The sequence below is a fragment of the Spodoptera frugiperda genome, chromosome 7 (genome assembly GCF_023101765.2).
Source record: "Spodoptera frugiperda isolate SF20-4 chromosome 7, AGI-APGP_CSIRO_Sfru_2.0, whole genome shotgun sequence".
Lineage (NCBI taxonomy): Eukaryota > Metazoa > Arthropoda > Insecta > Lepidoptera > Noctuidae > Spodoptera > Spodoptera frugiperda.
Window position 1 is genome coordinate 4999673 of NC_064218.1, and position 12897 is coordinate 5012569.

At 34.5% G+C, this 12897-nt stretch overlaps 2 protein-coding genes across 2 annotated transcripts in view; both read left to right on the forward strand.

The window, feature by feature from the left end:
* Nucleotides 1–4531, forward strand: part of LOC118266511 (G-protein coupled receptor dmsr-1) — an 81617-nt gene extending 77086 nt beyond the window's left edge. Inside the window, exon 7 of the mRNA XM_035579986.2 lies at nucleotides 1254–4531. Within this exon, the coding sequence (XP_035435879.1) occupies nucleotides 1254–1275 (22 nt within the window). The 3' untranslated portion in view covers nucleotides 1276–4531. The remainder of the gene's footprint in view (nucleotides 1–1253) is intronic.
* The window catches only part of LOC118265968 (ATP-dependent RNA helicase vasa), a 239972-nt gene that overhangs the window by 28507 nt on the left and 198568 nt on the right, over nucleotides 1–12897 (forward strand). The window lies entirely within an intron of this gene.

The window sequence follows — 12897 nt, forward strand, 5'->3', positions numbered from 1 at the left end:
TGCAGCGTCCTGGTTTCGGTGGGGCGCAGGCGAGAGTTCTTAAAAACCCTCCCCCGCCCCGCCGGGCCGAGCTTGGAGGAGCGCGGCGACTGCTCGCGGCCTCCGTGCGGCATCTTCTTGCCGCGGGTGTGCGACGAAAATAAAAAATTACGTTCGTCGGGTAGTTTAAAAATTAATACTCCGGGCGGCTGGTGGCGACACGTCAGTCGCTGACCCGCGCGGGGACCCGCCGAACCGGTACCCGGGGCTTGCCGCTGGTGGCAGACCGGGCACCGGACACGACGGAGGGCCTCGCGTGATCGGGCCAACGGCTGGGCGCGCTGGGTGGTCAAGCCGACCGCGACCGAGCAACGAGTTTTCTTGAGTTTTATTGCGGTCCGAGCGGTGAGTGTAGGCAGGTAGGTCTTCACTCGACGGCTGCTGGCGAATCCCTGCATCGATTGCCTACAGTGCGGGCGTATTTATAGGACTCGGCGCACGAGCACGTGCTTACAAGTTTTAGGTTAAGTATTGAAATTACAATGATAACGTTAATTTTACATCGTATTAAACTTAAAATAATCAACTGATGATTAATAAACTGATTTTCAGGACAATCAAGTGAATTAACCAAACTTATTCTACTTTCTCTGATTAGTTGATGTGGTTGCGCCGACATATACATGACCAACGTAAAAATCTTTAAACAAGTTTAAAATATTTAGACAGGCAATGAAAGTTCATTAAACTTTTATTTGTTACTATAAATTAAAGTTTAAAGTATTAGACAGACAGGCAAAGTTCATTAAACTATTTGTTAGGTAAATTACCTACTCGTATTTTTAACCGCGAAAAGAATATCTTTTCAATTGAAATCAAAACGTCAAATCTTGACACAATGACACTGATTGTTGATTGTCATTTCAAATTCAAGACAGATTCAGAAAATATTTTGACATCAATGGAACAAATTGTGGCATCTTCTTTTTGCATAGATACAAAAGCTTTTAAAAGAATTTTGCACAGAAAATTATTTGGGGAGGCTGGTTTTAAAATCTGCTCGTTGTTATTTAAAAATAACTGTCATAAAATTATCGTAGGAAAGTGCAATAATAGAGTAGACCTATCTATATTGCTTTGTTGTTCTATTATTATGATGGGAACAAGTTTAATTCCCATCAGATTTTGTTCTTTTGTGAAAATATCTATGTTTTTTTTATGTTTCTAGATTTTTTTATTACACAGAACTTAATGTTGTTTTTTTTATTTTTCAGGGCAAAATCGTCGATTCCTTGAGGAAGGTTTGTACAAGAGAAACATGCGAATGTTTTGCAGCATTTCCTGTAAATATATTTAGGATAAGGCCATATTTAATAACGAATTATATTGTAATTGTAACTTTAAATTATTAGGCCATCAAGTACCCTGGATTTAGCTTGTTACTTTCTAAGAATTTAGTTTTGTATTTCAAGCATTTAATTTAAATACACAATTTTAGATAGTTATTTTAATTATTGGCATTAGGTATACACAAACTTGTAATCATAAAATAATTTATGAAAGGAAACTTGTCTGAATAAATATTATGTTTTTACTATGATTTTCGTCCATTTAAATCAACATTTGATATAGACGAATCTGTATCACATAAACCACAAGGCCTCCTCATTGCTAAACATAGGCCTCCCCCAATGACTTTCAGATAGGCGAATGATAATATATAATTATGTATAAATATGTATGTAGGTATTAATGTTATATATCGTTAGGGAATAAACAGTGAGTAAAGTTCCCTAAGAAAAGGAGGATCCTCCGACCAGGCGAGAAGATCGTACCGTAACAATTGACTATAACAAATAAAAAAAAACATTTGTTTTATTTGCTCGTCGATCGTATAAGTGTGACTTCTGTCATCTATCACTTGTCATACAAACATTATCTGTATCAAAGGTTAATTTAAATGGACGAACAACATCATCAAAATGCATTTCATATTTTAGCTCTACAATTAACGTGATATCGTAATGTATTATTCCAACTGATAAATTTGCAATCAGATTGTTTATTTTTATATAAAAATATATTATAATTGTTTATATGGTTTAATTCTATCTTGAGATTATTTTGCTTGTCAATACGCTAATGTTTAATTGTACATAATATTATTAAAGGTATTCATATAGAATTAAGGAGTTCTGTATATTTTTACGAAATGTTATTATAATGATTGATCATACAATTTAAATAAATCTAGTCCTTATCCCACTCACTTTATAGCATAGTATTAAGCCACTTAAAAATATAATATGGTTTTTATTTGTTAATCTTTTAATAAAGGTTACCCAATTATATTACATCGCCTAAGTTATTTGGTAAAGAGATAAGAATTTAGTAGTAGTAGTCCAAGTGTGCACTGCTTTGGTCTACTTATATGCTGGCTTGACCGACCACGGCCTCGAAGAAAACCGACGTGGAACAACGCTTGCGTTGTGTTTCGTCACATAAGGGTTACCGGAGGCCCAATTATCTCAATTAGCCTCCCCAAATCTCCGACAATCCTCAATTCCTATCACCGCAAAAGGCCAGCAACGCTCTTATATGCTTCTGGTGTTTCAAGTGTCTATAGGCAACACCGATTCCTTACCATCAGGTGATCTGAATGCACGTATTCCGGCTTATCTCATAAAAAATTGCCCTTATTATTATATGTTTATTTAAAAGCAAAGAAGCTCAATCTGGTTAGTAACAATCTTCCTTAAACCTATGTTAGTACTAAACCTAAATCAAAACAAAATTATTTCAAATTACTTAGGTGACTGTATTCTTAAAAACTGTTAAAAAGTAAAAGCAACAATGTATAACTGCCGTACTCAAAGACATTTAATGATTACTTAAACTATTCCTAAGTATCTAATGATTTTGTGTCGAAAACAATTGCTAAGAACTGAGTTAAGAAACCAGTATGGCTCTGAATATGGCGGTAAGTCAAAATCTTAAAGACTAAGAAAAAGGCACGAACGGACAATCTAAGCGATGTCAAGAAGTTTGTTTTGTAACAACAAAACAACGTCTGATAAATGGTAAAGTCTAAGGTTTCCTTAGACTTGGGATACTGCAATATAACCCTTATTGCTTACAAAATAAGATGTCGACTACTATACTGAGTGGCTTTGAAATAAATTCATACATGTGAATATCATCATGACAAAATAGCGTACAGAGTATTAGACATAACACACTTAACAAGTACTCCAACCCGGCAATTAAATTGTTATTTAAATTTGAACTTTAAATCGTATGTCGTTTGATATATTTAACAACGTCAATACAAAACGGTTGTAAGCGCGCTGCCCGTGCGCTTGCAGCATTTTTGTATTGTTTCCAAAACAAACAATGCCCTACAACCGAGCCGGAGCCGTAGTTGTTAACAGTGTTATGACCTTAACTGCAACACTCAGAGACGTTAAATGATTACTTAAACTATTAATTAGTTACAAATTTGTGTCGAAAACAATTGCTAAGGACTGGGATAAGTAATCAATAAATACCTCTGAGTACGGCGGTATTTCATTTAGGGTATGTTACATAAGGTCTACTTTTTTAAAACATGCGCTCAAACTATATTAACGGAAAAACGTGCTGTTTATTTTTCAAATACCAATAACTCAAGCACATAACAATTTACACATTAGGCATACTTTATAGAATCATACATTCAAATTCACAACACAGTCATTAATAGCATTCCTGGGCTTAATAAATGTACGTTCTTGTGATACATATAAACACACATAGGTATAATTATATACTATGTATCTGTATACAGTCATCTGTGGCTAACTTAATTGCTTACATAGTACATAGATAGATTGCTAATTGGTCTACGTATTGTCGTGTAGACATTGCTTGAGTTTCTGCTGTGAATTACTTGTTGTATACAATGTAAATAAGCTGTGTAATGCTTAAGTGCTGATGTTTGTTAAATTAGAAGATATTTTTTTCGGCTGGAAAATGTTTTAAAAGGAGAAAAGTATGATTTTTGTAGAAGTAACTTAAAAGAACTGTTTGAAATATTTAAGTCATAACGATTGTTTTGTATTAAACCATTAGAACTTACAGTGTTACATATTTTCCAATTTTTTGCATTTTTCATCTCCAAAAAAAGGTTACAGTATCGATTAGTCTTAAAATACTATTATTTAATAACAACATTGCCATGACAAACACAGACACTAATACATAATTATAAAGTATACAGTAGTTACCACTTACGTTACAATGTCCCACACTGGGCGCCATTAACTGAATTGGCGCCCAACGTGGGACACAACCAAAGAACACTTTCAACGCAAAGATCTGTCTTAGTTCTGTTAAAAAATAATAGATGGCGCAGATACTTAAAGGAGCCGTTTTGTAAAATATTTTTGTAGACTGATGTTTTACCAAAGATTTGTTGTGTCTTGTATAATGTTTTATTTGTTAATAGGATATTTACTTTACTTTACTTTTCTTTGTAATTTACACACCCCTCTGAATAATTGGCTTTATGCTATGGAAAAATCGTGCTTGCTTTGACAAAAAAGATCAAATGACATTGATGAATTATTTCTATTATAACCTTGCCTAAGTCTTTCAATTACATTTTTACATACCTACTTATAAATAAATAAGTACTAGTAGATACAGAAGTTCAGTACATTTAAAATGATTGTGTTCATTAACAATGAACATTTTATATCAATTAATTAAAAAATAATTCGAGCTGTACTTATTAATAAATATATTTAAATGACGATATAACACGTCGATTTATTACTATTTGACATAATGCAAGCTGAAATTGTGTAGATATTTATATGGATAAAATAAAAAAAAAGAAATTAACTTATTTAAAATAATCTTACAGTTGTAAATATAATTAAATAAATTATTGAATAAAGTAATGCTATACATAAGTATAAAATTGCTGTATGTATGTATAAATATGTATGCGTTTCTCTTGTACCCACATTCAATGTAAGCTAGCTTAGTGTCTACGCTAATTGTTGTTAAAAAAAAATATTTGCTATGATTGTAAAATGCTCATAAAAAGTAAAGTTTGTACATATCCTTTTATAAATAAAGTTTTAATGTGACTTCTTGTTGTTTTTAATCACCTTATTGTATGTCTATACACTTTATTAAGATATAAGAGACTGTCTTTAAATGTCTGTCCGTTAAATGTCACTGTCACACGCTATGTCTCAGTGTCAACTCCCGGAACAACTTACATTCGTAATAGACTGGCATTGGTTCATTGTTTATGTCAAATAATGTGGCGACGCGCATTGAAGTTTCAAGACACGAATCCTGGATAGAAAATCCCAATGAAACAACTGTTAGGCGGAAAGCCCGATAGGTCCAAACCTAGACACGATCACCTCGTTTAGTTGGTGGATTACCTTTTTGGTCATTATCTTAATGACCAAAAAGCGTCCTTTTATTACATAACATAAGATAACCTTTACAATATGAATATAAACATTTTAAATGTATTTAAAAATACTGATATTAAACTTTTCTGTACATTATTAACTTTTTACGTCAAAAAAGGAAACAAAAAATGAATAGACAACACCAAATTATTTGTGTTAATCGATCACAGTGACAAATGATCACCTACAATGCGAGTTTGTTAGAAGTTTCTGTTTTTCTGTTACGTCATAATTTATGATAAATGACTTTTCGGAAACAATTCACAGTTGTTTGTAATACAAATAAAATATTAAACAACAATAATAATCAAAAACAGAATATAGAAAACTTTGAGACAACGAATAAAATACATAATATATAATTAATCATAATATTAATAACAACGCCATCTATCTTTCGGCGGAGTAAAAATGATCATAATATTCTTGATACTTTGAAGACGCTGTTATCTTACAATGAAGTGAACGGTTTTATCGAGAATATGTTAACTCAGCCTGACTGTTTCAAAACGGTATAATGACAACTTTTCTTTTATTTAATTAATTAGCAGTACTTAAACTGTGGTGTTGAAACATCGCCATTAAATTAATAGCTAATGAACAACATACATTATATTAAGCTGTCGTTGGTGAGGAAAAGTATCACAATAAATAAAGATTAAATGTGAATTAGGGTTACTTAATGAGCTGGTAACTTCCAACCACACACACTTTATCAAGATTGTGCGGCGAAGAGTAATCTGCTATAGGAAGTATGGCGGATGAATACAGGGTATCTCACCACTATGCTACATGGAGAGATAGTATAAGAGACATTAGCTATCTACATATTCTATGTCATTGTCCTAGGACACCATGTATGTATATCATAATTATTAGATATAAACCATTTCATTTTGTCATGTCCTTCCTATTATTACAACTACGAGGCCCAATTCCCCCTTCCCAACCCCCGATTCCCCAACAACCCTTAAATTCTTAGCTCCCAAAAAAGCCGCCAAAGCACATGTAACGCCTGTGGTGTTTCAATTGTCCGTGGGCGGCAGCGATTGCTTACCATCAGGTGATACGGCGATTGCTTACGTATGTTTGATTCGTGTTCCATAAAAAAATATCTACGAAACTAAAATGTTTATTGTCACTAATACTAAACTAAATTGTAAATCACATCACATCAACAGCCTATAAGTGAGCCACTGCTGACCATAAGCCGCTTCCTGCACGGAGACGCTTGCTCATTTGGTTGGCGATTTCAAACTTATAATGCCAGGTTTATAAGCCCAGGTTTCCTCAAGATGTTTTCTTTCACCGTTTGTCAGTCGTATATAAATAATCTTAGAAAGTACATAATATAACTTCCAAAATGTCACATTGGTTTTTATCGGTGGTAGGCTCCGAACCCGGACGTATTAAGCCTTCGGACCACACAACAAATAGTAAATCTGTTCCCTAAAACCGATGTATTAATCCTATTCCGTTGATCAAGGACAAGGGATCGACAATTCCAATCGACACGACAGTAATCGTGGAACCCTGTCATAATAGCATTACGATGTCAAACGGTATTATTCAGAATTCGAATGTACCGAGAATAGAGGTCGGATTGCCTTCCGTATTACGTATAGATTGCATATAAAGGTATGTCAGTTAGGCAAATATCGTGGGCAGAATTTGTATGGATGAAAAAACTAAAGTCTATCAATGTGTATTGTGTAAAAAAGACAAAAAATACAGTGGAAAGGCTTACTTAGTTATGTGTGAGTGAGATTGCTCGACTAGTTTCAAGCCACACTAAGGGTCCATAATAATGAATAACATCTTACAAATGTATTTTCATAATTTTTAAATACAATCTGTTTATCAATGTTAATTAACAATATCAAATGACTTTATTATAATATTTCCAATACATTTTTCATAATATAAAAACTGCAAAGATTGTTCAAATTTTATTAATTATCTAAACAAATAGACTATCATAGCCTATACGTTTCAAATAGCATTTATCAACTAAATTCCCCAGACCAGCAAACTTTGAATAGCGTTCATGTAAAATATCCTCCCAGTACGGTAGTAATTAGTATTGGCAAGTCGTTCGAAACTTCGTTCCCGGAACTTGAACATTGGAACATCAGCGGTCATGTTCTAACTAATTAAGTGGAACTTATTAACAAGAGAGATCGAAACATTGCGATACTCTGATTGGGTATAGACGGTATATTTTGTGTAGAAGATTTTTTGTATGTACTTTTCACTAGTTGATATATCCAAATTTCTCACGGTAAACATAGCTTAGTATCAGTGGAAACATATCAGTTGCACAGCTGAGCTATTACATCTACGTAGCATAGCTACATAGCACATCTCTGGTAGAAAAGCACACTTACTTTATATTAAAACATTACCTGCTCATAAGACATTCCAAATAGGAGGAAAAAAGCGACTTACATACGTATGGGAAAAAGTATTGAGTACATTATTCAACCCAAATATAAATATTAACCCTTACTCCACTTTTAAAACTATTTGTTCAACCCGACAATAAGTGAGAAAAAATATACCCATAGACGTTCATATAAATCTTACTGCAACCTAGAATCTAAGGAGACATTAATGTGTTGGCCACCGGCCAGTCCAGAGCTATCGAGAACGATACATTACGAACGATAGAATGGATATTACTCCAGACTCCTGTCAAATATACTCCTTGATTTATGAATGGTAAGTTCCTGAAGAAGCCAGGATGAGAAATGGTGGTAAGAAACTAGTTTTTAGAGTTCTGTTGCTCAAAAGGACCTCAAAAATGTTTTTATGATCATTTGACTGTCTGTTTGTTTGCCAATGCCAATCGCGATCGATTTCCTAGGAAATTGTAGAATCCGGAGCTGCGAACAACGTAACAGGTTACCGGAGCTTCGGCTCAAAGCAGGAGAAGGAACGGGGTGGTTTTTTGTCAGTAAGAGTCTGACACTCCCTCCCGCTTCACTCAAGGTGAAAGAATACATTGGATGATTTTCCCCGCTCAAAAAAAAAAACCTTTGTAATTATTTTTCCTAGAAATCACAGCAGCAGCTTATATGTACGCTTATGTTACAAAACCCATCGATATTTTTATTATATAAATTTCAAACCGAAAATTTTCCTACGGAATCCTTACAGAGCGAGTGCAAATCGCACTCGGTGTATATTTAGCATACCGAAGCAAGTTCACAGTACCTCGCAACTCGTGCAAGCTACGGCCACGTGGAAAGATCACGCTGTATACTAGCACTACGTCTGTAGTCGTATAATCTGTAGGCGGACAATCTCTATATCTCAGAATTCCGCCTTACCTCAAGAAATAGACATTTGTCTTAGTCAAGATCACTATTGTTGAAGATAAAAACAGAAGTAGACAAATTATACCTGACGGTGTTTTTGAGTTCTAAATATTATCGAATTGTTTACTTTTTTATGGTATAAGCCGGTAGACAAGTAGACGGTTTACCTGATGGTAAACAATCACCGCCGTCCATGGACACTCGAAATACAAGAGGTGTGTTGTGCACCTCAAGTGCGTTGCCGGCCTGTTGGAGGTTAGGAATTTAAGGGTTGTTGGGTAATCAGGGATTGGGAAAATTGGGGAAAAAATCTCTGGTAACCTGACTCACACAACTTATGCTTTGATTCACGTCGGTTTTTCGGCCGTAGTATCCCCCGTCCTACTCACATCACATATCACTCTAGTAGAAACGGCCCACCGGGTTTCGGCTGTGTTTTCTAAAACCCTATCCCTATAACGTCGACGACGCATTTATGGATGCTGGTGTTGTGGGTAACCATGGGCGATGCTGATTGCTTGATTGCACCAAGTAATGTGTATGCTAGTTTACCACTGTATACCAAAAAGCACATTTTAACCACCGGTTTATAATCTAAAAATGGATATTCCATTCATATATGAGCGCTGTTAACTTACTTATAGCTAAAATTGTGATTAAAATAGATGTACAAACACCCGTGCAATGTATAGCGTACTATCTAAAGTGCAGTCAGGTGCAAAGATAAACTAAACTCGGAAATGGCACAGTTTAATTTACAAAGTTTGCACGTGAATCTGTGACGAAACTAACCGCGCAGTTTGTCGCTTCTTGTGGATGGAACTATGTAAATTATTACTACATCTGTGTTCAGCTGTGTTTGCGTGTCAATGAAATGTTTAAGAACAAAATTGTGTTACAATAATTTGTTAATGTGTTTTGGCTTATGGAACATTTAATTTATCTTTAAATATATCTTCAAAAGGTATTTTATTCCAAACTCCAAAGATATTTTACAAACAAGAGATTCCTGAAAATAAAATATGCATTACTAAGTTCACCTTTTTAGTAGGTTCACCGCAGACGCGGCGACGTCGTGCAGCCTACTACCTAAAGTTAGCTGCGCGCCGTCGCCGCGTCTGCGCACGCTACTCATGATGAAGAGTCCCTCTGTGACTCAAAACTAATAGAGGTTTTCTTCATTAATTTACGTAATGTTTTTTAGTTTATCTTGTATGTCTCATGATAGTAATTAGAAAAAATACAGTTATTTTGTTGCCAAGTGCACAATATCTATCAATTAAAAGCTATTAACAAGTACCACTGACCAATACTAATAAGTCTTTTCGAAAATCTAACAGCGCAGCTTTGCAATTTGTAGTCTGAAACGGATTTACCATTTCTATTGAGTTTAACGCCTGTAAAATTGACTCTTTATTGAATAGGATAGCCTCTCTGTTCTGAGCTGGGTTTATTAAAATCTGAGAATTGAAACCCAGCTTTAATCTAATGGCTTAACTACGAGCCCTGTTTTGTTGAATAGTATAAAAAGAAAAATTTCTATAAAGAAAATAACTGAGATTTGTTTCTATGAAATGACTTTATAAATTGTTGGAGATAAGACGAGTACAGTTTGTCTACATTAGACAATCATATTAACTGCTCTATTAGGAAATACTGGTAGAGAAAAATGTTCTACTCGTATATGTTAGCTGCACGCCGCAGTGCATGCCGCGTCAGCGTCGTCTCGTGCGTCAGGGATTGCACACGGTGCTCATGATTATAGGTCCCTAGTCTAGATCTAAATTAGTTGAATAACTTCACTGAATACGCTGAAATAACCAAATTAATTTTGTTTCATCGGATTAGTATATTTATTTTATATATATTAGTATCAGTCATAGCATTTGTGTTAGGTACAGCATCTAAGTGACCAAAGTGATTAGTTAAATTAACATGAATTGTACTGGTCGTAGAAAGCTGAAAGGCATATAAACGTTTGAGAACTCTTAGTAGAGAGCTTGGCTCCGTGCTTCATCGTAGACCGCATCATCACTTACAATCAGGCGAGATAGCGGCCAAACGTCGACTCATCAAATGTATAAAAATAAGAAATGTCTGAAATTCGTACGGGATTAAAAAATATCGGGATTTCTATGAGTGTATGAAGTCACAGGTATAAGCTAGTATAGGTTACTAGTATTATAGGAATATTATCTATTTACTGACCAATTTCAGAATTATCCCTAACGAGACGCCGCGCCAGCCGCTACTAATCATTGATTCCAATGCCGACTACATTTCCACGATTCCAGGAATCTTACCGATTACTGAGATCGTGTTATGCTTTCAGATTAAATGGTAAATTACCTGTATATTGCCTATTATTGATACCGATAAGAACCTCTTCGTTGCGCAGTGGAATAGTGACTTCTGCGTTCTGCATACAACGGGTTAATAGGTATTGTACATACAAAAGTATGATTGTTTGCCTGTCTTTCTTTTACGTCTCTTGTTTTTTATGGAATCAGAGGCAAATCGAATAACCTGAATGTAAGCGATCAGCCCCGACCAAGGATATCCGCAACACCAAAAAGACACAGGTGCGTTGCCGGCCTTTTTAAAAGGAATATTATGCTGGTTTCTCGAAGGTTTGAAGGTCGTATCGGTTCGAATTTAATAGATGTATACTCACTTAGGGCATTGAAAAAATAGTTTAAAAACGGACTTAAACTAACTTAAAACTAAAGAAAGCTACGAATTACGAATTTATAACAATTAAAAAAGAAACTATATTACAACCTATCCTCTATGCTATAATAACCAAGCTTAAACTAAATAATTTAAAAGAAACGACTTAAATCTAATCTAATTAATTTATAAATTAGACTTACAATTTTATTAAAAAAACTACAGTAACTACTAATAATCGATATCAAACTAAACCTACGTTAAATAGTTTAACCAGAAAACCAGGAAAACCCAACAAATAAACTTATTAATTGACAAATACAACGAAACCAATTTAGAATATACGAAACAGCAGGACCACTACAGACAAATAATCATACGACTGATAATACACTTTTTCTACGATAGTACCGAAGCGCTCGGCCGATACCCAACCAAATGAATGTAACGAAACCATAGCGCGATCTATTTCGATCCCAACGCCATCTATCGAGGATAAAGACAACTTGGATTATTTATTTGTACGGGCATTTTCTTTGTACTAAAAGTTTCATTATATTGATATTATTTTTTTCATACCTTTTTACTATTTATTTACTTTTTTCGATGAATTAAAACAATAACATGAACCGAAGTCGTGTAACGATCGACATAGAATTATTTATAAATAATTTATTTCTTATTTTTATTTTTTGATTTTTGAAATAAAAATATATCTATGTCCTTTCTAAGGTTCTAAACTATATATGTACCAAATCCGTCAAATAGTTGCGGAGATTAATGGTATAAGCATAGAATGTTCGACGTGATTCTTTAATTTGACATAACTTTTTTATTTATGAACCGATTGACATAAAACAAACACTAAATGTAAATTTAAGCATCCCACAATATATTCGTGAAAACTACATCCAACTCGGATCAACGAAACGAATCGAAACAGACAAACAGACAAACAGACCAAAAAAAAGTTAATTACATTTTTGGGTTCGACATCGACATAACAATAACCCCTGCTATTTTTTTTATTTTTATTTTCAATGTACAGACAGCACTTTTCTACGATTTTATTATATGTATAGAAGATTGACTGGCCAATTTCAGAATTATCCCTAACGAGACGCCGCGCCAGCCGCTACTAATCATTGATTCCAATGTCGACTACATTTCCACAATTCCAAGAATCTTACCGATTACTGAGATCGTGTTATGCTTTCAGATTAAATGGTAAATTACCTATTATTGATACCGATAAGAACCTCTTGTATGCCAGTATATGAGACACAATAGAAAACACATTGTGTCTCGTGTAGATCTGCGTTTCAACATACAACGGGTTAATAGGTATTATACATACAAAAGTATGATTGTTTGTCTGTCTTTCTTTTACGTCACTGGTTTTTTTATGGAAGCGAACGAGCAGCCCGACCACTTGATCGTAAGCGATCAGCTCC